Raw genomic sequence first — 25,997 nt, 5'->3', positions numbered from 1 at the left:
AAAAAACAGAAATAAAAAGAATGACATGAGATGCTGAACACACAAATAACTTCTTAGTAAACCAAAATCCTAACATGAAACAGTGGCCAAGCTCAACATTCACACAGTGACCAGTCTTGAACAAATTGAATGAATATGTTCCTCATGTAGATATACCAGTGGTGCTTGATGCCCACTCGCCCAGCTCTCTGATCCATCTGGGCATACGTACAGGCTCATCCAGGAACTCTGTTAACTGATCGCCATCTTGGGAGTTATGTTATTAGATTTTTCAATTATATTATTGTAATGTATTTTAATTGTTTTTTAATTTGGTTGTAACCTGCCCTGAGCCCACTTGCGCGGCAGGGCAAGATAGAAATATAATAAAATAAAATAAACATCTGTAGCTCCCTGGTACAAAGTCAGGCCCTTAGCTCAGGTACTTTATACTCTGGCAGCTGTTCTTTGGGATTTCTCCTGATACCTGCTACCACAGACCCTTTAACGGGAGATGCCAGAGATTGGACCTGTGACCTTCTGCCTAAAAGGAGACGTCCTTCCACTGATCCATGGCTGCTTCCTGTTGGTCTGTCAAGGTCAGTTATTTATTACTCTGACTGGCAGCAGCTCTCTAGGGCAGGGGTTGCCAAACTGGCTCGGGAGCCACATGTGGCTCTTTCACACATATTGTGTGGCTCTCAAAGCCCTCACCACCCAATCAGCTGGCTTGGAAAAGGCATTTGTCTCTTTAAAATCACTTCTCCAAGCCAAGCCAGCCAGCAACTTGGAAAATACATTTGAAGTTGCTTTCTTTCCACCTCTACCTCCCTCCTCCTGCCCCTCCCATCTATTTGCTTTCTTTCCACCTTTCCTTCCTTCCTTGTGGCTCTCAAACATCTGACATTCATGTCTTATGGCTCTCAAACGTCAAATATTTATTCTATGTGGCTCTTACCTTAAGCAAGTTTGGCCACCCCTGCTCTAGGGACTCAAGAAGAAATCTTTCATAACATCTACTACCAGATCCCTTTAATTGAAGATGCCAGGGATCGAACGTAAGATTTATAACATTGCAAAGCAGATGTTCTACCACTAAGCCACAGCCAGTCTCATCACTATCTCTGAATCACAGCCCCCCTTTCACCAAGTAGGAATTGTATGACATGCTAGTAGGAAGAATGCACAGGAGACTGTACACTTAAGACAGCACTGAGTACTACAGAAGTACTGAGAAACTAAGTTGTGCATATTTTTTCCCCGCATTTCTCATGTCTACTGCATGTAGCAGTCCAACAAAGAAATACTTTAGAGCAGGAGAGTCAAATTCATTTGTTATGAGGGCCAGATCTGACATAAATGTGACCTTGTCAGGCCGGGCCATGTGTGTCATAAAATGCAAAGCCAGGTAGAGGAGATATAAGCTTCATAAAGGCCACACATAAACACAATTAAAAAGATTTTTAAAAACTTAAAATAAAACACGCTTAAAACATTAGCACTCGTTGGTCTTAAAGGTGCTTTCTTTGTATCTCTCCCATGCAATCCAGGGAACTGGGCAAAAGAAGCTCTGGCTGTTTCCTTCCTTCCCCAGGGGATGGGGGGAGGGGGTTCAGCCAACAGAAGGAAGAGAGGCTTGGCTTAGGAGCTCTGCTGTGCAACTTGGAGAGCCCTGCAAAGCAAGCTATTCCTCCCTCACTTCCTCCCCAAGGGAGAAGCCTCAGCCAATGAAGACAATAGAGGCTTTGCTCTGGAGCTCTTGTGTTATTGAGCAAGCCTGGCAAAGCAAGCTGTGATGCAGAAAGAAGCAAGAGAGAGGGAGAAGGAACCAGACAACAGCCAGTTGCTCGGGGGGGGGGGGCTGATAGGAGCCCTCTGGGGGCCTGATTTGGCCCCCAGGCCGCATGTTTGACACCCCTGCTTTAGAACGATATGAATCTTGCATTTCCACATCTACCCACAAAGGAAATGCACAAGCTCTGCTCTGGAGAGGACACTAGAATCATGCAAAGAGGATCTGAAAACCACATGAGAGTTCTTTATCAGTAGTCCCTGTAACATTCAAATCTGCCTTAAGAGACTTTCAGAGCAATCCTAAGAACACTTTCCCAGAAGAAAGTCCCCCTGAACAGACCTGAGCGTGATTCTGATTAGGACTGATCTCTGCATACTGTGACTGACATACTGTAGTGTGACCAACCTTTTTCTCCAATGTTACACAAGGGCAGAGGGAGAGCTGCTCCAGTGAGCACTACAGTGCATGTGGAGCCCTTGATATAATTCCACTTCTGGTCTAGAGAGCAGAGAACATGGAACATGTGAGAGAGAGGTAAAGTGCAAGTCTGGCAATGTGTTGGAGGTGGGTCAATGGGCTCACCCATCCAGGCATGCTACTTGTGCCACAGGTTGGATAGACCTCTTATTTGCATAACATACACTAGGTATTATGCAAAAATAGAGAGCCCTGTGGTGCAGAGTGGTAAGCTGCAGAACTGCAGTCCAAACTCTGCTCACAACCTGAGTTTGATCCCAATGGAAGCTGGGTTCAGGTAGCCAGCTCAAGGTTGACTCAGTCTTCCATCCTTCTGAGGTCAGTAAAATGAGTACTCAGCTTGCTGGGGGTAAATTGTAAATGACTGGGGAAGGCAATGGCAAACCACCCCATAAAAAGTCTGCCATTAAAACGTTGTGATGCAACGTCACCCCAGAGTGACTACCCTTACTATTATGCAAAAATGGGGCGGGGGAGACTTACAAGAGTTTTATTCTCCGATAGAAAACAGTACTTTTGAAATGCAATGTTTTACAGCCTAAAAATATTATTAAGAAACTCAGATCCTACCATTTCCATACCCACAAGAGAATTTAACCCTTGCGAGAGTGAAAAAAGGAGGGAAGCACAAGGAAGGAAACGGAAGGAGGAGGGAAAACATACAATGGAGAAAGACATTACACAGGAAATGTGAACTAAGTTCCGTCTTATATTGAAGCAGAAAAGCCCAGAGGTAAAATTTCTATTTTGATCCCATTAGCACCTACATAGAATACAGAAGGCTCTACTGGGCAACACTCGTTTCTGGGGTTATTGATCCTCTGGAGTGAAACAGCACTAGAATCCAATTAGGCTTTTATTTGTTCTCTCGCATTAATCTTTCAAAGGCAATTTCCATCTTATTGATTTTTCATCTATTTCTAATTATTATTTACTCCAAAGATGGTAGCTAGCACCGTGTACAAATCTCATCCCAACACAACTAAAAAGGGTCTGAACAACTAATCTCATACAGCTACTGGTATCTGTCACCAGTGTTTCTGCAAAGACAGATACTCAGTTGCCCTACGAATCAGCAATAGCCACACAACAGACACACACAGCACAAAGGAAAGAGAGCTGTTTCTTACACGCAAGTGGAGCAGCCACTTCCTTGTTCAAAGAATCTCAGAACAACTGGCATTTCCCAGGCTGGACTAATTATTGTGCTCACAAATAAGTACTTTCCATGAGCCTTTTGAAGAGGTAGACGGAAGTGCTGAAGGGCACCTTTCAAGGCTTCACACATCCAACAGCAGCAAAACCCTTTTGTGAGCGGTGAATTTGCAACGGATGGGTCACTTCCTTAACTGAATAGTTTTTGACCTTCAGTGAGGAGATTCTACTATATGCCAACGATCATAATTTACATCTCTTCTCTGCAGTCACGAGAACTAGAAATTATTTTTAAACACTTCCAGAAACGTTCTGTGCAATTGTGGCATAACACGCCCCCCCCCCCCCAAAAATCAGGCCTGCTAGTTCTTATCACAAAACAAACCCTGTATGGTATTTCCACCATTCAGTTTATCATGTAAGCCAGATCAATATTCTTCTTCTTAAAGCCAGCTCTCGTTTCAACATGCGTTGCAAACATCACTTGCTTTTTAAAGAATTCTGTGTTCCTGAATGAAAGAAACAAACAAGTCAAGACTTCTGAACTTCCTCTACATGCAATGTTTGTTTCCTCCCTTCCCAGGAGGCCTATACCCCAGGCAATGATTCTCTTCTACTTACACACTGAGATCCGGAACAGCTCTGTTAATGATCATGGCTGAATTCCCAACGCAACTTAATCCTCCCTAGCACTGCATGCGCAAAGGAGATGCCGAGCCTGTCGCTTTGGCATGGTTACTTAATGCTTTCCCTTTTTTGTTTACTAGCAATTCACAGCTCCACCTAGGATTTACATACATTAAACAAAGCACCTTTTGCACAACACACAACATAATTCAAGAGCCTCCATCAGAAGTTCAACTATACTTTGGGCTGATTTACATCATGTCAAGCATCATTAATATGTTCAACACCTGTATACAAACCTTTTTGCCAGACACCTTTGCAAAAATGGCTGCCTACCAAAAGATATTCAGTACACCACAGGAGCAATGTAGTACAAATGGAACAACTATTCAACATCACTCTACCTTGGGCTCCAACCACTCACCATGACAGAGATAACAATTCTTGAAAATAACATTTATTCATATATACGTAGGGAATTCATACAGTAAATAACTCCTCACCAGTTTTACTTAACCACAGAAAATGTCTTATGACCAATGTTCCCTTCAAGCTGAGTTAGCGTGAGCTAGCTCACAGATTTTTGGCCTCCAGCTCACACATTTTTGTCTTAGCTCAGGAAGGATGACCCCAGAGCAATGTTCCCTCTAAGCCTCAGAGTCTTGTGAGCAAAAATTCTACTCTGTGAGCTACTTGTATTAAAGTTGTGAGCTACTGCATGAATTATTGTGTTCTGGGGTCATTTTTCCTGAACTAAGACAAAAATGTGTGAGCTGGAGGCTAAAAATCTGTGAGCTAGCTCACGCTAACTCAGCTTAGAGGGAACACTGCCCCAGAGAACACTCATTTATGCAGTAGCTCACAATTTTTATGCCAGTAGCTCACAAAGTAGAATTTTTGCTCACAAGACTCAGAAGCTTAGAGGGAACACTGCTTATGACAGTCAGAGAGAGAGAGAGTCAGGAGCAGACGTAGCCCAATTTATCTATGATATTATTGTAACTCCACCACCACCACCTAGAACTATCCTCAGGGAAAACAAGTTTAAAAGCCTTGAGTTCATGTGTTTGTTCCTCCACTCTCACTGCTATTAGAACACAGGATTTCCCTTCACTGTCCCTGGAGCAATTAAAGCGGGTGTGGGAGGAGTATATGAATCTGAAACCTACTCTTGCACACCTTCATTCAGATCAGAAAGTAAACTGCTGATCTGTCCCAAATCCATTCTGTCACATCTAAAAGAGACAGAGTAGAGGTCAGTATGTGCTTTATGGATCTCTGTCAAAGGAATTTCTTGGTATGTGCATAAGAAACAATTCAGGACCAATTCACACCGCTGAATACTCTGTACAACGGCAGGTGTGGGCAGGTCCAGCTCTTGAGCCAGTGAAGACTTCCATATGTAAGCATCATATAAAGGAGCTGTGTGCAAGAATGGCAGGGGTAGCGGGGCAGTTGGTTGTCAAGGAACTGCAGCACTGCCAGGCTGGTGCTGTCATTGCTGTTGGTGGTGCTTGGGGGGGTGGGGGGGCTGTGTGGCTCCTGCTGCTCTGCTGCTGCCTGCCTTGTCTGAATCACCCCTGGCCCTGCAAGGGTGAGCACAGCAATGGGGAAAGGGCACTGAGGCGGTGGGGTACATGTGAGAAGAGGGGTACCCGCCGCCCACCCCTGTGGTGTTGGTGTGCTCTAGGCGGCCACGTAGCTGGCCAACTGGGACGTACTGGCCCTGGGCAGCCACTTCTGTTTCCAAATGTTTAAGATTCCTCGTAGGTCAGGCATGCTAAAATGGGAACAGACAATGGGAAATCCCATTTGCCTAGCTCTCTCCTACCCTGTGAAAATGGTCTGGTAATAACAATACAAGCCATGTCCCGAATTTGATTCACACAGCCCCTCAGACTTTTGTTTGCCTACAGTGTACCAGGCATATGCAAGACTACAGGGGTTTCCCAGGTATGTCATAAAAGGAGGTCACCTTAAATTTGCATAAAAATTACAGTTATGTCTAAAACTAAAAAACTTTTTGCACGTAACAGTCAGCTAACAATCAGGGTCATCTTTCTTTCAAGTAAATACAATAGCAAATGGTTTGTCTGATTATCTTCAGCACAAACTACTGTCCCCATAATGCAGCAATCCTTTCTACTGTTGCACTCATTTCGCACTCACCTTATGCCGCCTCCCACGTTTATCTTCTCAGCAAGGCATCCTTCCAATTTCCTACTATCTGCCCCGGGACTGCAGCAAGGATTGGCATTTGCACATAGCAAACAGAAACTGCTAAAAACCAGTTTCTGTTTGCTGCACTTAAACGCAGATTTTTGCTGCAGCCCCGGGGCAGATAGTGGGAAATCGGAGGATGCCGCACTGAGAAGATGAACGTGAGAGCGGCGTAAAGTGAGTGCAAATCGGTTCAAGTTTCATAGAAATATCCAAGACTGCAATCTGTGCTCATGACAAACAGTTCAAACCTATTATTTCTATGCATGATGAAATTTAGCCATGGAGTGGGGGGAGCCTTCCAAGTTACGTGCAAAGCGCTTCTGTGAACTGTCCCTAAATCAATCATTAATTGTGGCTATTTATTGAAGCACAACACACTGCCAGATGGAGCTCAGGCTTTCATTCACTGGACAGATGGGATTCAGAGTAGCTGACCCACTGAAGTAAAGCCTCACCAAAATAACTGGTGTATTCCTGGCAACTTTTCCCACTCTGCAGGTAGTGGTTTTTAACACAGTACGCAGATTGTGCTCCATGAATTGACAACCTGGAAACCCTCCCAGCCTCTTCCATATCGAGCAGTTTGTGTAAAACCCAGAAAAATCTCAAAAAAAAAACTTCCTCATATCCACTTTCAGTCTCCGTTGGTCGGGGGCCAGAGTCAAGGAGCAACTTGTCTTCCATCTTGTCCTTTTCCAGTGTGCCTGAGAGCAATGCCTCAGCAATGGAGAGGAGGAGGATATAACTTTACTCTGGTTCCCTCTCTCCCTGGCCTCTAGCTTTGAAGACAAAGTTCTTAATTGTCTCAAGGTAGGCTTTATGAAGGAGTACCTGGGGGGGGGGGACTTCCCCACACCCCCACCAATGCATCTCAGGGTCCTTCAATGAGTAGCCTCCCAGCTGTTGTCCCTCCACCCTCTCCAGCCTGCCATTTCTCCTTCAAGTTGTTAGAAGCCTCTTCTAGCCCCTTTTCCTCATATTTCCCCAGGCTGTTTTTTTGCCTACTAGGCCTTCAACTTGCTCTAGTGAGCCCTCAGAGGTTGCCCTTTCTTTTACTAGTTTCTCACTGCTACCCAGCTGTCCCCAGCTTGCCTCTTTTGCTCATTCTCTGGCACCCAAGGACAGTCACTATTGTAAAGTGAGTTCAGCCAGCTCTGAATCAACCAAGAACACTTCATTGCAAGAAGAAACAGTCACAAACAGCACAGACACTTCACTCATTATATACACTCTGGTCATGGTTAACCACGCCCCCCCTACCAGGCAACAGTTACTCCTACTGGTTCACCCCAGAATCCTACATTTGCATCTCATCGTTACATGCCTAGCATCCTGATTGGCCAGTTCTTCCAGGCTTCAGAACCCTGGTTTGCAAGGAGTTCCTGTCTCAAGCTCAGGCAATAAGACCCCAGTACAACAGTACTGTATACTGTATACAACAGTATAACAGTCATCTGAGGCTTTTGCCACCAGGGCGGGGCCAGCTAGCAGTATAGGCTGCAGAACTCTACTTGTCACCACCACAGCAGGTTTGCTGGGGTCCCTTAGAAGGAGGTTAAGTGTCGGGGCCAGAGGGACCCCATCCTCAGACACCAATTAATGTTACTGCTTTGCAATTATAAATTCTGTAGAGCCTTATGCTACTACTGAGGATTAAAACCCAGAAACCCTTTATGACCAAAACTGGCCTACATGTCACAATAGTACATACACTCTTAGAACATATCCTCTTAAGGGCTGGGGGCGGGGAGGTGCCCTTAGCCAAGCTACTTCCATACCTACCATGTCATTACTCTCTCAACTTCCAAGCAACATGATCTGGGAAAGCCCATCCCCAACCCGAATCAAGTGCCAAGAGATCAACCCATCAAGAAATAAGCAGTTGTGCCTGGCAGACTCCTGGCAGGTTGACTGCTATATTGCAGGAGCCTTCCAAAAAGGGTCTGTCTTGAATGGCCCTCCAGTCTTTTCTCCTTATCCCTGGTTTGTACAGGAATCAATTCCAGTCTCCTCACTTCAGCTGAGATCCTGTCTCTCTCCAAACCTTTCACTTGCCACTCCAGAAGATGCACAACTCAAACTGTTACAGGCCTCTACATGGGGATCACTGAGAAAATATATGATGTCATCAGGCCTCGTCCCTTGACATCATCAGGCGCTGCCACATGATTCTGTGTTTGTGATCTTGAGTAGGATTCAATGGACAGTTCTCACAATGGAGAAAAATAAGCTGTAGTGCCAGGGGTAAGTTTTAAATTGACTTAAGTTTCCCAGGATATCTCCCTTTCTGCTGTTGCCTCAGGGTGGAGCCACCAACTGCAGGGTATCAGGCCTTGATGGCCAATTAGAGGCTGGTGCCATAGAAAAAGGAGAGCTTTGCTCTTAGTTTGGGAGCCTTTGTCTACTTGCTGAGGCAAGAAGTGGCAGTGACCTAAGGGTCAGCAAGAATATTTGGGAACCCTGGGGGACTGGGCTGGACCATCCCAGGAAGGGAGTGCCTGTGGGACTCTGGATTGTTATGGTTTCCTAAAATTGACCTGAGGGTTGAGGTATTAGCTAGCTTTGAAGCTTTTATTTTTAATTGCATTGTGTTGGAGGATTACCTACACAGTTAAAATAAAACTTTGTTTAAACCTTTTGTTACGTCAGTGGCTTGTAAGGTACCAGTGCCTATCAGCCCTACTTAAAAGACAGTGAAATGTGCTAACCATCTTTGGGTTAGTTGGAAACTGTTGACCCCTTAAGAAGAAGAACTGCAGATTTATACCCCGCCCTTCTCTCTGAATCAGAGACTCAGAGCGGCTTACAATCTCCTATATCTTCTCCCTGCACAACAGACACCCAGTGAGGTGGGTGGGGCTGAGAGGGCTGTCACAGCAACTGCCCTTTATAAGGGAAACTAGGGTGGATTGGGCCCTATAAAACAAACCAGTCTGGTGGCAGCAACCTGTGGGAAGGCGGGTGGCCTCCCCCCTGTTATTAGAAATACATGCCCTGGCAGTAAGTCCTTAGGCCGGCCTCTTCACAGGGAGCTTGGGAGGTGGCTAGAGGGTCTACTGGGCACCACATAAGTGATTGGGTCCCACAAGGATCGGTATTGGGACTGGTACTATTTATTCACAAATTAACTGGAACCAGGGGTGAGTAGTGTAATGGTCACGTTCGCAAATGACAAATTATTCAGGATGGTTAAAAGCATCCCTAAGAGGATCACCACAAGCTGGATGAGTGGGAGAATATGTGGCAAATGAAGTTCATTGTTGGTAAGTGTGAGGTCATGCATACGGGGACAAAAAGAGTCTCAACTTCAAGTATAAGTGAATGGGGCCTGAACTTGCTCAGACTGAGAGGGGAACAGATCTCAAGGTCATAGTGGATACTCAATGGAAGTGTCAACCCAGTGTGCTGCAGTGGTGAAAAAGGCAAACTCTTATGTTAGGGGTTATTAGGAAAGGGACTGAAAATAAAATGGCCAACATTATAATGCCCCCGTATAGAAGAAGAAGACGACCGCAGATATATACCCCACCCTTCTCTCTGAATCAGAGACTCAAAGCCGCTTACAATCTCCATTATCTCCTTCCCCCACAACGGACACCCTGTAAGGTGGGTGGGGCTGAGAGAGCTCTCATAGAAGCTGCCCTTTCAAGGACAACTCTTACAAGAGCTATGGCTGACCCAAGGCCATTCCAGCAGCTGCAAGTGGAGGAGTGGGGAATCAAACCCAGTTCTCCCAAATAAGAGTCCACGCAGTTAACCACTACACCAAACTGTCTCTATGGTATGACATCATTTGAAATCCTGTGTACAGTTCCTGTCACTGTATCTAAGCAAACAAACAAAAGTCATCACAGAGCTGGAAAAAGTACAGACCAGGACAACCAAGATGATTAGGAGGTTGGAGCACCTTCCCTATGAGGAAAGGACTGGAATTTTTCCGTTTAGAAAAGAGGCAAGTAAGAAGGACATGATAGGAAAGGAAAGGTCCCCTGTGCAAGCACCAGTCATTTCCGACTCTGGGGTGACGTTGCTTTCACAATGTTTTCATGGCAAACTTTTTATGGGGTGGTTTGCCATTGCCTTCCCCAGTCATCTACACTTTCCCCCCAGCAAGCTGGGTACTTATTTTACCGACCTCAGAAGGATGGAAGGATGAGTCAACCTTGAGCCGGCTACCTGAAAACTCAGCTTCCGCCGGGGATCGAGCTCAGGTCGTGAGCAGAGCTTAGCACTGCAGCACTGCAGCTTTCACACTCTGCACCACGGGGCTCCGAGGACATGATATTGGTTTATAAAATTATGCAGAGAGTTGACAAAGAGAATTTTTTTCCTCTCCCAAAATACTAGAACTTGAGGTCATCCAATGAAGCTGATGGGCAGTAGATTTAGGATAGACAAAAGGAAATACTTCTTTACACAGAGAGCCAATAAAATGTGGAGTTTGTAGCCAATGGATGTAGTGATGGCCACGGGAATAAAACAGCTTCAAAAGCGGATTAGATAGATTCTCTTAGTGGCTACTAGCCATGGTGATTGAGGGGAACCTCCATGTTCAGAGGCAGTCAACCTGTGAAACAACATCAGGGGAAGGTCTCGGCCTCTATGCCCTGTTGCTTGCCCTCCAGAGGACTGGGTGGCCACTGAGCGAGACAGGATGTAGGACTAGATGGACCATTGGATCTGACCCAGCAGTGCACTTCTTATGTTCTTATGCTGGAGATCTGCTAACATTTTAATAGGACTTCTTCGTTATAACAGTGCAAGAAAGGAATGATTCTGTTTGGGAACCTTTCAGCCAGAAACCGTATCAAATGGAAGACCGAGCTACCACAGCCATTGGGGCCCTCTCTGTCATCCCCCCACCCCTCCACAGCTACTAATGCCCAGTCTGCGGCTTCACAGCAAGAGGTAAAGACAGTCCCTGTCCAACACCCCAGCCCTCTTGAAATAAAGCACAGCAAGTCACCCATGAGGCTTGGCTCTCATGAAAATGAAGCTCTTGTGAGAGCTTGGGAACTCACAAGGGTTACTTTAACCACCCTGGGGCCATTGGAGGCTCTTGTCTGAAACCTACCAACCCATCTCCTGTTCCACATCAGTGTTTCCCCAGAACTCTTAATTCTTGGGTGGACACGCCTAGCTCCAAAACCTTCCAGCTAGAATAACCAGCGTGCAGCCAAAGTCCTGGCAGACTTCACTAACCCACGTTCCAGCTCTGCTCCCTTGTCTAAAGGCCCTCCCAGTGGCACGAGCTGTCCTGTCTCCAATCCCGTTCCCCCAGCCTCCCAGCTGCCTCAGCCCTCCCGCCCGCCCAGCCTCCCCTGTACAGCCGCCCTCATTGTTTAAGCCGGGTTTATTCCTCAGGCGTCCCAAATTAGGCCGTTTCCTCTTTTTAAGTTTATCGCCGCAGCCGCTTTGCATAGCCACGTGCGAATGTTAGAATGCAGGTCCAGGATGTCGAAGAGAGCGGCACGTTGCACACTCTCGACGCCCTTGCAACCAAATGTGGCTTTTTTTAGGGGGCGGAAATGCGTTTTGAGCGTCGCGTGTCAAAACGGCGTTCAAGCCCGCGAGGAACGATTAAGAAAAGGGCTGTGGTTGCTGAGCCATTTTGATCTGCCGTCCCGACCGGAGATCGGGCAGGACTCTAGCAAAGTAGCTAGATGGCTTGATCTGAGCAGATCCGTCTCTGGGGGGAAGCGAAGGGGCGCAATGGGGCTAGTGGCGCCTCTCATCCCAGAGCCGGGCGGCGCTTCAGGCTCCTTCTTCCTCCGGCTCAGCCTATTGCGGCAATCGCTGCCGCCCAGCCCCAGAAGAACCGCTACATTTGACGGGCTGCAAAATAAGCGCTGCCAAGCTAATCCTCCCCCCCCCCCCCATCCGCCGGCCCGTTCCCCTCTGCCCGTCCGGTCCCCCGAGGATGCCTCTCAAGTCCGCCTGCGCACCCACCTCTGCCGCTGGCGCCCTCGTCGCTCTGGTTAAACTCGAAGAGGAAATCGAAATCGAACTCTGGCTCTTCCTCCAGGCCGGTCATGGCTTGGCCGCAGCAGCAGCAGCTCCCGCCGAGACCTCCTCCTCCTCCCTTTGCAGCGGGCTGGGAAAGTTGCAGTGGATTTTCCCAAGGCGCGTGCGGCTGTGTCCCCGGGACACCTGTTGCAGGGGCTGCAGCCGATCAGCTGCTGGGGCAGGCTGGGCAATGAGCCGCCCCCCCCCCCCACCGTCACCACTGGGCCGGGCAGGGGCCCTGAGCGCGCTCCCCTTTGATCCCGGCGCCGCTCCGTGCAACAAGTCCCGGGAGGCGACCGCAGCCCCTCCTGAGTTGTGTGTGTGCGCGCGTGTAACGTGACCCTTTGGCGAGCGCTGCTCTCTTATCTCTCGATCCGCTGCCTCCCCCCCCCTCTCTCTGTGGGATCCTCCCCCTCCCTTTGTTTATCTGCACCCGGAAACTTCAACACTCTAGTTGCTCTCCTCTGCCCGCCTCTCCCTGGTTCCTCATTTTAAAATAAACCCTCTCTGCTCAAGTTACAGTCCAACTGAGCGTGCCTGTCTCTCCATGTCCTCTCTTCTCCCCTGCCTGGTGATCTGGGCTGCGATGAGGGGAGGGGGGCTGCCCTCCCAGACAGAATGCGGTCTGCCCACCCCCTTCTCCCATCCAGCCCCATGGCTTGCAGCCCTACACATGAGGAAATGAAATGAAATGTACCTTCCTCGCCCCCTTGACCTACAAGGGCCTGGGAGATTATTCTGTCCCCCTGACTCAGGGGCGTTGTGGTTGCTTCATTGTCTGGCAGTAGTACACAGTTGGTCCTCACAACCGACACATAAAGAAATGACTAGGGCCTGAAACATATTCAGAGCCTGCCTTCATTCTTCATGTTTGTTGTGTGAATGCTATGGGAATGCTGGTGGCAAAATGCCATTGGTGCTGATGCAGCAGTTACATGACTGCTACCTGAAATAGGAGGTGGTTGTCAGTAGGCCTGTGCAGAATACAACGCATATTACACCACAGAGACACACGGGGGAACAGAGGCCTAAGACACAGGGCCAGTTTGCCAGAGGTTGACTTATGCTACCCAGGCCACAACCAGTGTAAAAAAGGAAAGGGTCTTTGGGGGGGGAGCAAAGAACACCAGATGTCTTAAAGGAGTTCAGCTATACTCTCAGGGGAAAAGGCAGTGAAAATCAGAAACACAGCTAGTACCCCTCCCCCCTCCCAAATCACAGGTTGTCCTGATTGAATGAATTCTCCACCTTGTATCCAAAGAGAGCCATCAGGATCTAGACTATATATGAAAGCATCTTTCAGATCTTTCATTCTGTCACAACTGGAAACTACTGACAAATGAAATAGCGATTCATGGCTAACAATCCTCCCTCACAATACTACCACCCCCAGAGTTCTTTGAGGAACTCATGACTTAAAATAGTTTCCAAATAGTTTAAATGTCTTGTGCAGTTAGATCCAAAATGTGAAAACAAGTCAACTAACCGCAGTCCGTGAGGTCCACAACTTAGCTCCGCTTTACTTTCTGTGAGGCTTTGCTGTCTGTGTTTTTGATGCTGTATTGCCTATGTTTTTATACTGTTATGTTTTTATGATGTTTTATTTTTAATCTGTAATAGGTGTTTAAATTTCTGCTGTCTCATTGTGCCACCAGCATTCCCATAACAAACATAAAGAAGGAAGCCAGGCTCTGAATATGTTTCAGGCACATTCTGGGCACACTTGGTCAAGAAGGGCTTTCCAGGGCCCTAATCATTTCTTTTTAAGACCTGGAGCCTGCTTGTGGGAAAGGGTGGGATATAAATCTAAAAATTAAATTTAAATAGTAGGTAACAGCTATCTGGAGCTTAGGGGTGTGGAGGCCAGAAACACATCTCGAGGGTGAAGGTGGACAGGCAGACAGCACTTTGGGTAGATACAGAGGCAGGATACCAGCCTCTCTTTCTCCTAAAGCGTACAGCTTTACCAAACCCTCCTTCTCCAAAAACAATGGCTGGTGCAAGGAAGAAATGGCCTGCTTGCTGTTCTAGCACCTGGCTTGCAAATAGCAAACCCAGACAGTATACTTTTTTCTTGTCAGCCAGCAACTCTATTGGTGGCAGAGTCAAAAATCCAAATGCTGTCTTCTCATCTCAACCTGGTAGTGAAACTATAAACCCTGCAAATCTGCCATGTAGGGTTGTGTCAGCTCCAGGTTGGGAAATACCTGGAGATTTTGGGAGTAGAGGCTGAGGATGGTGGAGTTTAGAGAAAGGGAGGGTCTTCAATGGGCATCCAGCTCCCAGCCCTGGGCGGTGCTGTTCTGGTACCAGCCCAACAGGTGAAGAGTCTGGGGGTGATTCTGGAAGCCTCCCTCTCCATGGAGGCCCAGATCACAGCGGCTGCTGGGTCTGCCTTTTCCCATCTACAGCAGATCAGGCAGCTAGCACCATACCTATCCCCCCAAGACCTGGCTACAGTGACCCATGCAATGGTGACTTCCAGGCTGGACTACTGCAACTCGCTCTATGCTGGCCTGCCCCTGAAACTGATCCAGAAACTGCAGCAGGTGCAGAATGCAGCAGCTTGCCTGCTGACTGCATCACCTATACAGGTGAGCATACGGCCGGTGCTCCGTGACCTGCACTGGCTGTCTATAGAGTACCGGATCCGTTTCATGGTGTTAGTTTTGACTTTTAAGGCCTTGCATGGCCTGTGACCAACATACCTACGGGACCGTCTCTTACCATATGCGCCCTGGAGGTCGCTTCGTTAGTCCTCCCAAGATCTTCTGATAGCCCCCAGCCCAAGAGATACCTGTCTTGCCTCTACCAGGGCCAGGACTTTCTCGGTCCTGGCCCTGACCTGGTGGAATCAGCTCCCTATGGAGATCCAGGCCCTACCTGGCTTGCTGGCCTTTCATAGGGCCTGTAAAACGGAGCTGTTCCACCAGGTCTTTGGATGAGGCAGTGGGCATCTATTTATTGATCGGTTGGCCTCCCCGCTACTGCTCTGCTGCTCTACTGCACTACTGTACTGTGTTGCTGTATTGCGGTACTATTTTGTGCTATACCACCTTGCTGCCATGTCATCTTGCTGAATCATCTTGCTGTACTTGATGAATGTTGTAATTGGTTTTATTTTGATTTTATTGTGATTTTATTTCTATTTGCTGTACTCCGCTCTGAGCCCCCAATGGGGGAATGGGCGAAATATAAATAAACTAATAATAATAATAATGCCAGAGTTCACCTTGCAAAGCATCCATTTTCTTCAGGTGAACTGATCTCTGTTGCCTGGAGATCAGTTGTAATAGCAGATCTCCAGCAACCACGTACAAAACTTTTCATGGGTTGTTCATTAGTAATATTTGTATGCTCTCTGATGTATTTCTTGGCATAAACTTGCTCCTTCCAAAGCATGCCTCTTCAAAAGCCAAAGGATCAGTCCTGGCTTTCCTCCACCTCTTTGAAACAGGAGGTACTTCAAGAAGAGCCCAAGAGGCATTGTCTTTGTGACTGCAGAGAGTATCCATTCAGGAACAGCTGCCTCCACCAGAAGACACTTAGAACATTTTGTGATAGCCCCCAAAACCGTGATAGCCCCAAAAACCGTGAGCCTCATTGTTCTCAAAATTCCCAGAAGTGTCTACAAAATCAACAAGGTTGGAGCTCCAATCCATGAACTCAAGAGATGCTTGCTGAACAAATGTCTTTTGTAATTTTGCGGTAATTTTTACAGCATATCCACCCACCAGTTAGATATGGATTTGTCACAGTGCTAGAGAATCCTGGAACTGTGACTGATCTCCCAAGGTATGTTCTAAAGACACATTGCCTGAAGCTAAGCAGATCTGGGCCTGGTCAGTTTCTGGATGGGAGACTTCTTGGGAACCCCACCTACACCATCAACCACCATGATGGAAGAAAGGTGACCAAATTAAAAAAATAGACACCTAGATTCTTACCTGCATTCTTCCCAAATGATTTCTATCAGGGCTTTTTTTGTAGCAGGAACTCCTTTGTATGTTAGGCTACACCCCCCCTGATGTAGCCAATCCTCCAAGAGCTTACATGCTTTTCTTACACGGCCTACTGTGAGCTCTTGGAGGATTGGCTACATCAGGGGGGTGTAGCCTAATATGCAAAGGAGTTCCTGCTATAAAAAAGTGCCCTGATTTCTATCATTTTATTTATCCCTTATTTTACCCCAAAGCAGCTCACATTATTCTCCTTTCCTCCATTTTAACCTCACAACAACCCTGTAAGGTAGGTTAGGCTGATATTATGTGACTGGTCCAAGGTCACCCAGCAAGTTTCCATGGCACAAGTGGGGATTTGAATCTGATTTCCCAGATCCTAGTCCAACATTTTAACCTCTGCACCACATTGGCTCTCTTACTGTGTGGCAACCCGCCCCCCCTACAGAATTAGATAATTTTAATTTCGAAATAAGCAGGAGATGAATGAATTTGATCAATATATTATAAACTGATTTTATTCTGAATAGTTTCTCCAGAGGAGAAACATTCATGCATTGGGAAATTTGGAAACCATATTATCGATCCACTGTCTTATAGAATCTCATGAACATAAAAACAGCTCTCCGCCAACTTTTGGCATCCAGTATCAACAATCAACACACTTGTTCTTTTTTAAAAAGAATTCATTGACCATACTGCAATGTTTGCAGGGATTCAGTGCCTGCTTTTCTTGATTGCTCTTCATTCTTTGCAAGGAGCACAGGAGATGCTGTCGTATTATCCAATGACACCCACCCAACAATTTATCTCAAGGAAGACAGAAGTAGTTACCCTGAAGTTCAAGACCATCCATTCTTTTGAGCTAATTGAAACTACTGTTAGATTTTCAACCAATAACTTAACACACAAAATTACCACTAGTGAAATATAACCCCTTCCAAAGCTTCAACAGTAAACACTTCAACAGTAAAACACACACACACAGAGTTGTCTTTCCCCCCTCCTACGTAATGCTTGTCTTTCTCAGAACAACTAGAGCTGAACAGGAGTCCCCATTTGTGTGAATACTTTTAATAGGGGGCGGGGAGGATTTTAGAATCAATTCACATGACCAGTTTCACATAAATTTTATTAAGTTCTATGGACCAGATGGATGAATGCATTGACATGGACAGAAAAGTGTGAAAAAATATTTTTCTATTAATATCCATGTATTTATTTATTTATGCATGCTTTGCTTTTCCCACTAATGGGGACCCAAAAGTAGCTTACCCAATGCCCCTCTCCTCTATTTTATTCTCACAACAATCCTGTGAGGTAGGTGAGGCTGAATGTGTAACCAGCCCAAGACGGTTCAGCAAGCTCCCAGGACAAAGTGAGAATTCACACCTGAGTCTCCCATATCCCAGTCTGACTCTCTAACCACTACCCAGTACCAGAACTATGTGGCAAATGGAACTACTGAATTACAGTTTTGTATTCTGAAGCAAGCAAGAGGTGAATGAATTTAACTAATATATTATAAACTGGTTGTATAGGACACTTGGAAACCATATGGTAGTTGAACTCATCTTACATCAACTGGTTTTGCCTTCTCCTCACTCTTCTGGAGCATTCTTAAAAATAATTAAACTCGCCAAAATCACTCACAAGATGAATTGTAGGTGAGTTCCTATTTTTAAAACAGGTTGGGACAATTAAACCTTTGTTCCAATTAAAGATGCCTTTAGTCCCCCCCCCCTCCTACCTTCTGCATTGTTTTTGAATTCCTATACAAGGTAGGTGAAGAAAACTCTTTCCTCATGTAAGGTGGCAAACATACACTTTTTGGCAAACACCCCATTTTTTCTTTGGCGGCATAAGGAATGGCGAGAAACAGGGGTTCAGCTCAAAAGTATGGCACAGGCGTCAAGGAAATGATAGGGTTTGTATTTCACTCTACCCGCTAGACAACAGTCTAATTGCCAGAGGTTTCCAGTTTCCCAGAGCATGCTGATTCTAAAACATCTTCTTGGCTAGCTGACAAATGAGGAAGCCTTTAAGAGGAATGGAGAATGCCAGTCTGTATAAGCGGGTGATTCTGAGAATGTCCTTGTATCCAGCCACAACTGACCCACATCATGCAAAACACAGGCCATCCTGTGTATGTTTGCCACAGCTGACCCACAGATGATACCACCAAACCACAACCAACCATCCAAGTAAGGGGGGAAAGCAACTATCTTCTAGGAAATGCCATGTTCGTACACCGTGAAGTACCAAACTTCTCCTTGCCCCCATCAACAGACCATGCTGTGTTATAACTATAGGTAACTGATCACGGGCCTCAATTTAAGCTCCCCATGTGAACCTATGGGTAACATTTTTAGTCCTTTAATTTATAATGGCGTATCAGTTTGCAGTGCCAGCATGATAGCACAACATACATAAGACCAGGGGACTAATTTGCAAGCCACAATTAAACTGGTACTACTGGTTTCAATAACACTCATTCATTTTATTTAATTCATTTTTAATCTCACCCTTCCTCCAAGCGGCTCAGGGCGGCACAAATGGTTCTTTAAAAAAAAGAAGAAGAAGTCTTACAACAACCCAGTAAAGCATGGCAAACAGAGAGAGATGGAGAGATACTGGCCCAAGGTCACCCGATGACTGAGTAGGGATTTAATCCTGTGTCCTCTCAAGCCTAGTCCAGCACCCTAGCCTTTATACCACACTTGGGAGAGGAAGAGGAGGAGGAGGAGAAATTGGATTTATATCCCAGCCCATACTCTGGGAAAGACAGAAGGCAAAAGAAGGGGATGGCAAAAGATGAGATGACTGGACAGCATAACTGATGTAACTAACACAAGTTTGAGCAGACTTTGGAGGATGGTGGACGACAGGAGGGCCTGGCATGACTTTGTCATGGAGTCGCAAAGAGTCAGAGTCGGTTGTGCGACCGAACAACAACAACAACTATACTCTGAATCTCAGAGCAGTCACAATCTCCTTTACCTCTCCCCCCATCAACAGACACCCTGCAAGGTAGGTGGGGCTAGGAGAGCTCTTACAGCAACTGCTCTTTCAAGGACAACTCCTATGAAAGCTATGGCTGACCTAAGGCCATTCCAGCAGGTGCAAGTGGAGGAATGGGGAATCAAACCCGGTTCTCCCAGATAAGAGTCCACACACTTAACCACTACAGGAAACTGGCTTAACTGAATTTTCATAACAATGAACATATAATAATATGGATTTATCTCCTTTGCCCTTCAGGGATCTCTGGTCTTTTAGGGGAAGGGCAGGGAGCCTTGGTTATTATTACCAACATTATTTAGCTGAAGCATCTGCGGTGGCCAACAGATACTTAAAATATACATTAAAAAGAGGAAGAAATAATAGAGCAGACATGTATATGTTCCCAAGTACTATGTTACCATTTTGGTGTAGTGGCTAAGTGGGCAGGCTCTTATCTGGGGGAACCGGACTTGATTCTCCACTCCTCCACATACACCTGCTGATGTAACCCTGAGTCAGTCACAAGTTCTCGGAGAGCTGTTCTGTTCAAGAGCAGTTTCTGTTAGAGCTCTCTCAGCTCCATTTACCTCACAGGGTGTCTGTTATGGGGAGGGGAAGGGAAAGGAGATTGTCAGCCGCTCTGAGACACCTTCAGGTAGTGAAGGGCAGGGCATAAGTCCAATCTCCTCCTCTTCTTCTCACAAAAGACTCTGCCCATGTAGAGGAAGGAAACCTGAATTCGTAGCTCAAATTTTACCCTACCGAGATTTTTATGAAAAAGTGCAGGACTTCATAATTATCCCCCTCTTGTTTAATCTTCATGGACTATCTGAAGAGAGGCTAGTTTTCTTTCTGTTATCTGACCCGTGTCCCCATATTACATCCTTTGTAGCAAGGTATCTTTCAACTGCTATGATGATCAGGGGGGCACAAGATTAGATCTCTTACTGGGTGATTTTTTAAAATTGTTTTTCAAATCTGAAGAAGCATTTCAATCTGTAATCATTGTTGTATTTTTTATGAATGCCAATAAAAGTACTGAACTGAACAGTACTATGTTAGCAGGGCCACGTCCAAACACTGTTGGATATTGCACTATTGTTGGGTTATTGCAGTAATTCACAGGTGAGTTCTTCTCTGTGACCAAGACAATTCAGCAGGTGAATGACTGCTATTAAAAAAAAAAGGTAAAGGTAGTCCCCTGTGCAAGTGCCAGTCATTTTCAACTCTGGGGTGACGTTGCTTTCACAACATTTTAACTTTTTACAGGGTGGTTTGCCATTGGTAGACTTTTTACAGGGTGGTTTGCCATTGCCTGCTATAGCACAATGCTAAAGCAATATCCATCAAGGAGTAGGTGTAGCCCACACTGAAGATCATTTGCAAACTGTGTAATCAAAGTTCGGGACTATGATGAATCAGAAGGAGCAGGACAGATCTCACGATCAACCAACTGGAGCAGTCTTCCAGTAGCCTGCAAGTTTCCTTCTGCAAGTTTCACTTCTAGACTCCCAGATTCAGAATCAAAAAACATCCAGGATATCATGGTTGCCGTCTTCATTTACAGTCTGCATACCCTTTATTAAAACACTTGCACTTACTCCCAAATTATGTCAGAATAATCCTATATTTAGTGGGATTTGTAAGTACACTGAAGAGTGCAACCTACCGTAGCTGTTTCTTAACAACAACAACAAAGTTATTTGCAGAGCTTTAACAATTTGTTGTTGTTATTAAGCAGGGCTGTAATTTTGTGCTGTGAAATATAATACTTTCACATTAGCCAAGATAATTTTACAGTCTGCAACATGCAAATGACCTCACTGCCCCAGAAGCCAGAACTGCGGAGCTCCCAGATCTTCCAGGCTATATTTCAAAGGAATACTTTATAAAAGCAGTTATGGAAATGGTATTCCTCTATAGACCCTGGGAATCCCATTTTCCAGGCCAATGCCTGAAAAGTCCATCACAGAGTGCCAGGAAAATACCATTTTTTTTCCATGAGACCCATTATGTTTCTCCCTCTCCTGCTACTTTCCATAACAAAGTGCTATATTGCCTTACAAATTTTCTGCTACAGTTTAGTCTGCTCTGGCAAACATCAGCTCCTGGTTTTCCCTCAGGCAATTTTTAAAACCTAGCATTAAACTGGTAGTAGCCACTAGCCCTTAACACCGCTGCTGCAGCAGCAAAATACTCCTAAGTCTTAACGGAGAACTAGCCGAGAGCTTGAGGATGGGCACGGGCTTGAGTATGTGTGTGAGAGAGTGAAAGAACTGGCTCTGAGTGAAAGAGGTGGCTGTTATTGATTTAAGAGGCACATCTGCACAGCCGATTGGCAGGACATACATTGTGCAATGCACCAGCCCTTCTGTGCTTTGCTGGCTTTTGGTTTCCTTCTTTACTCCCAGCTGTTTGCTCAAAGTTTGCGAGGCTGAATCACCAGGGTATGGAGAAAGTCTTTGGCATCATTGTTAAAACAAACAAAAAACCCCCTCTCATGTGGATGAGCAGAATCATCCAGGTAATTTTTAAAAAGGAACCCGGGTGGGAAATAGCTGGAATGTAGGGCATCCTGCTTTCTCATCTTTTTCTTGTTTCATTTTTATTTTTTAGATTTCTAATCTTTAGTGGGAGTTTACTCTACTCATGTCGAAAATATGCAGAGCAGTTGTAAAATTTGCTAACGCTTTCACTTCTGTCTTCAGTGTGTATATTTTCAATAAGTAGTGCAGCTATATTAGGATATCAGAACACAAAGGCCAGATTCCAGTACAGTGTGAGACACACCTAACCAAAACCACTGAAATCAAGGAGTTTGGCAAACCCAGCTTTGTATTAGATTGTAGCCACGGCATCTAGTTTTCAAATAAAACTATCTTCAATGACAAAATAAAGAGGGTGGCCAGAACTAGGGACAAACAGCTTATTTATAAATGGACTGAATAAAGTCTGCTAGGGCCGAGGTCAGACGCACATAAACTGACGAGATGGGCATGGATGAAAGCCAAATGCATGTCGGATTTTATGCGGTTGTCCAAACATCAGCATCTGGCAGTGGTCGTTGGCTCGTTCGTGTCCCGAACTGCCACAACTGAGATGCGGACTTTTTTGATAGTACATTAAATCCAGAATAAGAATGCTTCCGACAACTCCTGCGTGTACTTTCTATGTTTGAACGCTCCATTGTAGCCGACTCGTTGCAAGCGCACATCCGCTTCCCTGCGAGAGCCCACTCCAAATGATATCATTGCGCCAGCAATTGTTGACTCAGCCTTCCAACCTTCCGAAGTCAGTAAAATATGTACCCAGCTTGCTGGGGGGGAAAGTATAGATGACTGTGGAAGGCAATGGCAAACCACCTCGTAAAAGGTCTGCCATGAAAACTTTGTGAAAGCAGCATCACCCCAGAGTCGAAAACGACTGGTTCTTGAACAGGGGACCTTTCCTAAATGGGGGGGGGAGGCAGATTGCCCACCTTTGCTGTCTCCCTGCCAGGGAAGGAAGATGACCCACCTTTTCCGTCTCCCCGCCAGGCGGAGAGACAGCAAAGAGAGTTGCCGTGCTCCCCCCCCATTTAAACACCATGTCAGGGTGTTTAAATGGGGGGGGGGGAGGAAGATCACCCACCTTTACTGTCTCCCCGCCAGGCAGAGAGACAGCAAAGAGAGCTCCTGGGCTTCCCCTTCCTTTCTGAGTGTTTAAATGGGGGGGCAGATCGCTCACCTTTTCCGGCACCTTTAAAAAAAAAAGCCAAGCACAATATCCCACGTACTGCGCTTGCATGAGTGTGGAATGCCATCTCAAAAAATGAGGTCCGGTTGAGACCTCTGATCAACCAGCGACAGGACCAACGCTGCTTAGAACTGAAGGATGGAGGGATGTCTGATCAGGAAATTTGTTGTAAAAAAGCTGCAGGGTATAATAGCGACGGGTTAGGGATGGATTTAATGGTGAGTGTGATCGTGGCCTAGGCGAATCTAAACGTTTTTTGAGGGGCAGCTTTGCAACCCACAACCCAAGTGTTCTATGAACGGCTGCTTGGTGAGAAGCACTTCTGGGGAATATTGACAGAAAACTGCAACCTAGAACAGTAGTGGCATTGAGATCAGCTGTAATAAAGGTTGCCCAGTGCTCAGTATTTTTATACACATTTCGACTACCTGTGACATCATTTCACAAATATGAAAACAGCAGCAACTATTGCAAGTGTCAGAAGAAAAATCTTTTTAAAAAATGATCTAGTTAAATACTCCAGAAAACCTGTATGCCAGGAAACTGGACCAAAGGAAACAGGATTTGATTAGGACTTCATAGTTAGGGGAGATTAAGGGAGACTTCAATCAGGGCAGGGAAATATGCAAAAAATGTAGACTGATTCCCCACTAACCTTACCTCGCTCTCACTCTCCTCTTCTTATTAACTACGACCAATTTCCCACTAGTCTTACCTCGTTCTCACTCTCCTCTTCTCAGCAGGGCTTCTGTTGGATTTCGCACAAGCTGCCCCGAGGCTGCAACTTGCCTTGCCTCTTTCGTGAAGCAAACAAGATCCTCTAAAAACCAGTTTCTGTTTGTCCCACAAAAAGACGAAGCTAGTTGCAGCCCTGGGGCAGATAGAGTGAAATCCGACAGAAGCCCCGCGGAGAAGAGGAGAGTGAGAACGAGTTAAGACTAGTGGGAAATTGGTCGTAGTTAATAATTTGCAATGTAATGACATTGAAAACAAAGATAAAATATATAGTTTAGGGTTGCCAGGTTCTCCCCTGGCCACTAGCAGGGATAGGGCAGTAGGGTTGCTAGATCCAGGTTGGGAAACTCCTGCAGATTTAGGGATGGAGCTGAGAGGTCTGGGACCTCAATGGAGCCCACTCTTAAAAGCATCCATTTTCTCCAGGGGAACTGATTTCTGGAGTCTGGAGATGAGCTGTAATTCCAGGGGATTCCCAGGTCCCATCTGGAGGTGGCATCCCTAAGTCTGCGTTGGAGCTAATTCTTAACTAAGAGTGAAGCAGAAATTTCATATGTGACTAATTTAAAGTACTTAGTGCACAGCTGCAAATTTGAGGAGCAGAGCAAATAACCTATTAAAAATTGCTCAGCATGCAATCCAATATCATAAGGCAAGTGAAAAACCAGATTTCCGAGACAAACAGATTTACGGTGGATATATGCAGGGCAGAGCAAGTTGCTACAGCTCAGCTGAGAGGACCAGGGGCAACAGAAAGGGGAGGGAAGATGCTCTTTTGAAATGTCTAAAAAGCCTGCTTCAGAGTAAAGAATGCACTTACCCTCAAAAGCTGAAAACAGAAAGTAATACTCTAGAGATAAGCAGGTGCTGCAAGTGGGAGATCACCCATTGCATAAAGTCTGTCCAGCATACTTAGAAGAACACAGGAAGTGTGGCAAATTTAACCATCTTGCTGAAACATTTAAAAACAGATAAAGAAAATCTTAAAGATAATATTTAGACTGCAGAAAGAGATAAAAGAATCTATTCTATACAGTCCCTTAACTGATACACAAAACTCCTCAGGTCTGCGGGGTGGAGGGGGGGAGAGGATGCAGATCTCCACATGAATGGGCAGTCACACAGCAGAGGCTTTTAAAATTGCCATGGGCACAAGTTGGAGCACTTCAGCTTTCAAACACCAGTGCTTTAGAAAAAGATTGCCAAGTGTCTGGTAAATGTAAAGTGAAAGGCAGCCCTGTTCGAATTCCAAGCATTCAATTCTCATACACAAGGGGTGTCCTGGGTGGGTCTGAGAGCTGGGACTAATTTAAATTTTGCATGAATAATGATCATAACAGCAACAGACCCACTGATGGGCCACTGAGAACAAGATTACAAATGTGTGTTCCAGGAGTTGGACCTCAGAGCAATATTCCATTAAAAAAAAAAGTATCAACCTCAAATTCATGCTATTTTCAAAAGTTCCAGCGCCGTGAAGGGATACGAGTCAAAAGGTAAAGGTAGAAAAACACGTGGTATGAGTTCATCCTATATTTGTTGCAGACAAACCTGGCAGAGACTACAGAAGAATATGAATCACTTCAGAAGTAATGGCAAGCCAGATTTTGCTGTCGCGCTGCATGAACAAACCTGGAGAATCCTTTACCTTTTGCACAGTCAACCAATTAATGATTTCTGCTTTTACTGCAAACCATAGTTTGCCAGTTCAGACATAACAGCAAACTGCGAGTTGCACTTTCCCTGAAAGCTAAAATTGCAAGCAGGTGTGGAATCCTGAAGGTGGGACATGCAAGCCTATAGATGTCCTTAGCCTAGGTTCATTTACACAGTGGCAAACCATAACATTTTTTTTACTTCCAGACAAAGTAATATTCATATATTTGCTGTTAGATCTGAGCTGACATATGCTAACACTCAAGAGATATGAACAAAATAATACTATGAAAGAATTTTCAGTTGTTTCATAAAGATGAAATCACAAGTAAACTAAACAGGAACAAAGTTTTCAGTCCATGATGGACAGATCTTGACAGACTCAGTTTATTGACAGGAGTTTGTTGTTGTGGTTATTCAGTAATTAAATGGCTTGGACTCCTCTTCAAATTTCTTCAGACAGGAGTTTTCCATTTGCAGAAGTACAACTTCCCTGCCTTTTCTTGCCCATTGAAGTCCCAAATCCCCCGCCCCGCCCCCAATATTGCTCCTGTGGGATGGCTGCTGGCATTCCCCAGAGCTGGGGTGGGGTCAGAGTTTTGTCACAGAAGGGAGAAACTGGCATAAATTGCCTCCTGTATGCACAT

General features: G+C 45.6%; 1 protein-coding gene across 3 annotated transcripts in view; it reads right to left on the bottom strand.

The window, feature by feature from the left end:
- NFATC1 (nuclear factor of activated T cells 1) overlaps nucleotides 1-25,997 on the bottom strand; it is a 202,448-nt gene that overhangs the window by 164,110 nt on the left and 12,341 nt on the right. For 2 of the 3 annotated variants that reach the window (XM_060244119.1, XM_060244121.1), the window contains exon 1: nucleotides 12,206-12,334. The exons of the other annotated variant lie outside the window; for it this stretch is intronic. In XM_060244119.1, the coding sequence (XP_060100102.1) occupies nucleotides 12,206-12,290 (85 nt within the window). In that variant the 5' untranslated portion in view covers nucleotides 12,291-12,334. Of the gene's footprint in view, nucleotides 1-12,205; nucleotides 12,335-25,997 lie in introns of those variants that run through there. 3 annotated transcript variants of the gene reach the window in all.

This window comes from Heteronotia binoei, chromosome 7 (genome assembly GCF_032191835.1).
Source record: "Heteronotia binoei isolate CCM8104 ecotype False Entrance Well chromosome 7, APGP_CSIRO_Hbin_v1, whole genome shotgun sequence".
NCBI lineage: Eukaryota > Metazoa > Chordata > Lepidosauria > Squamata > Gekkonidae > Heteronotia > Heteronotia binoei.
This window is presented reverse-complemented; position numbering and strand designations above follow the sequence as displayed.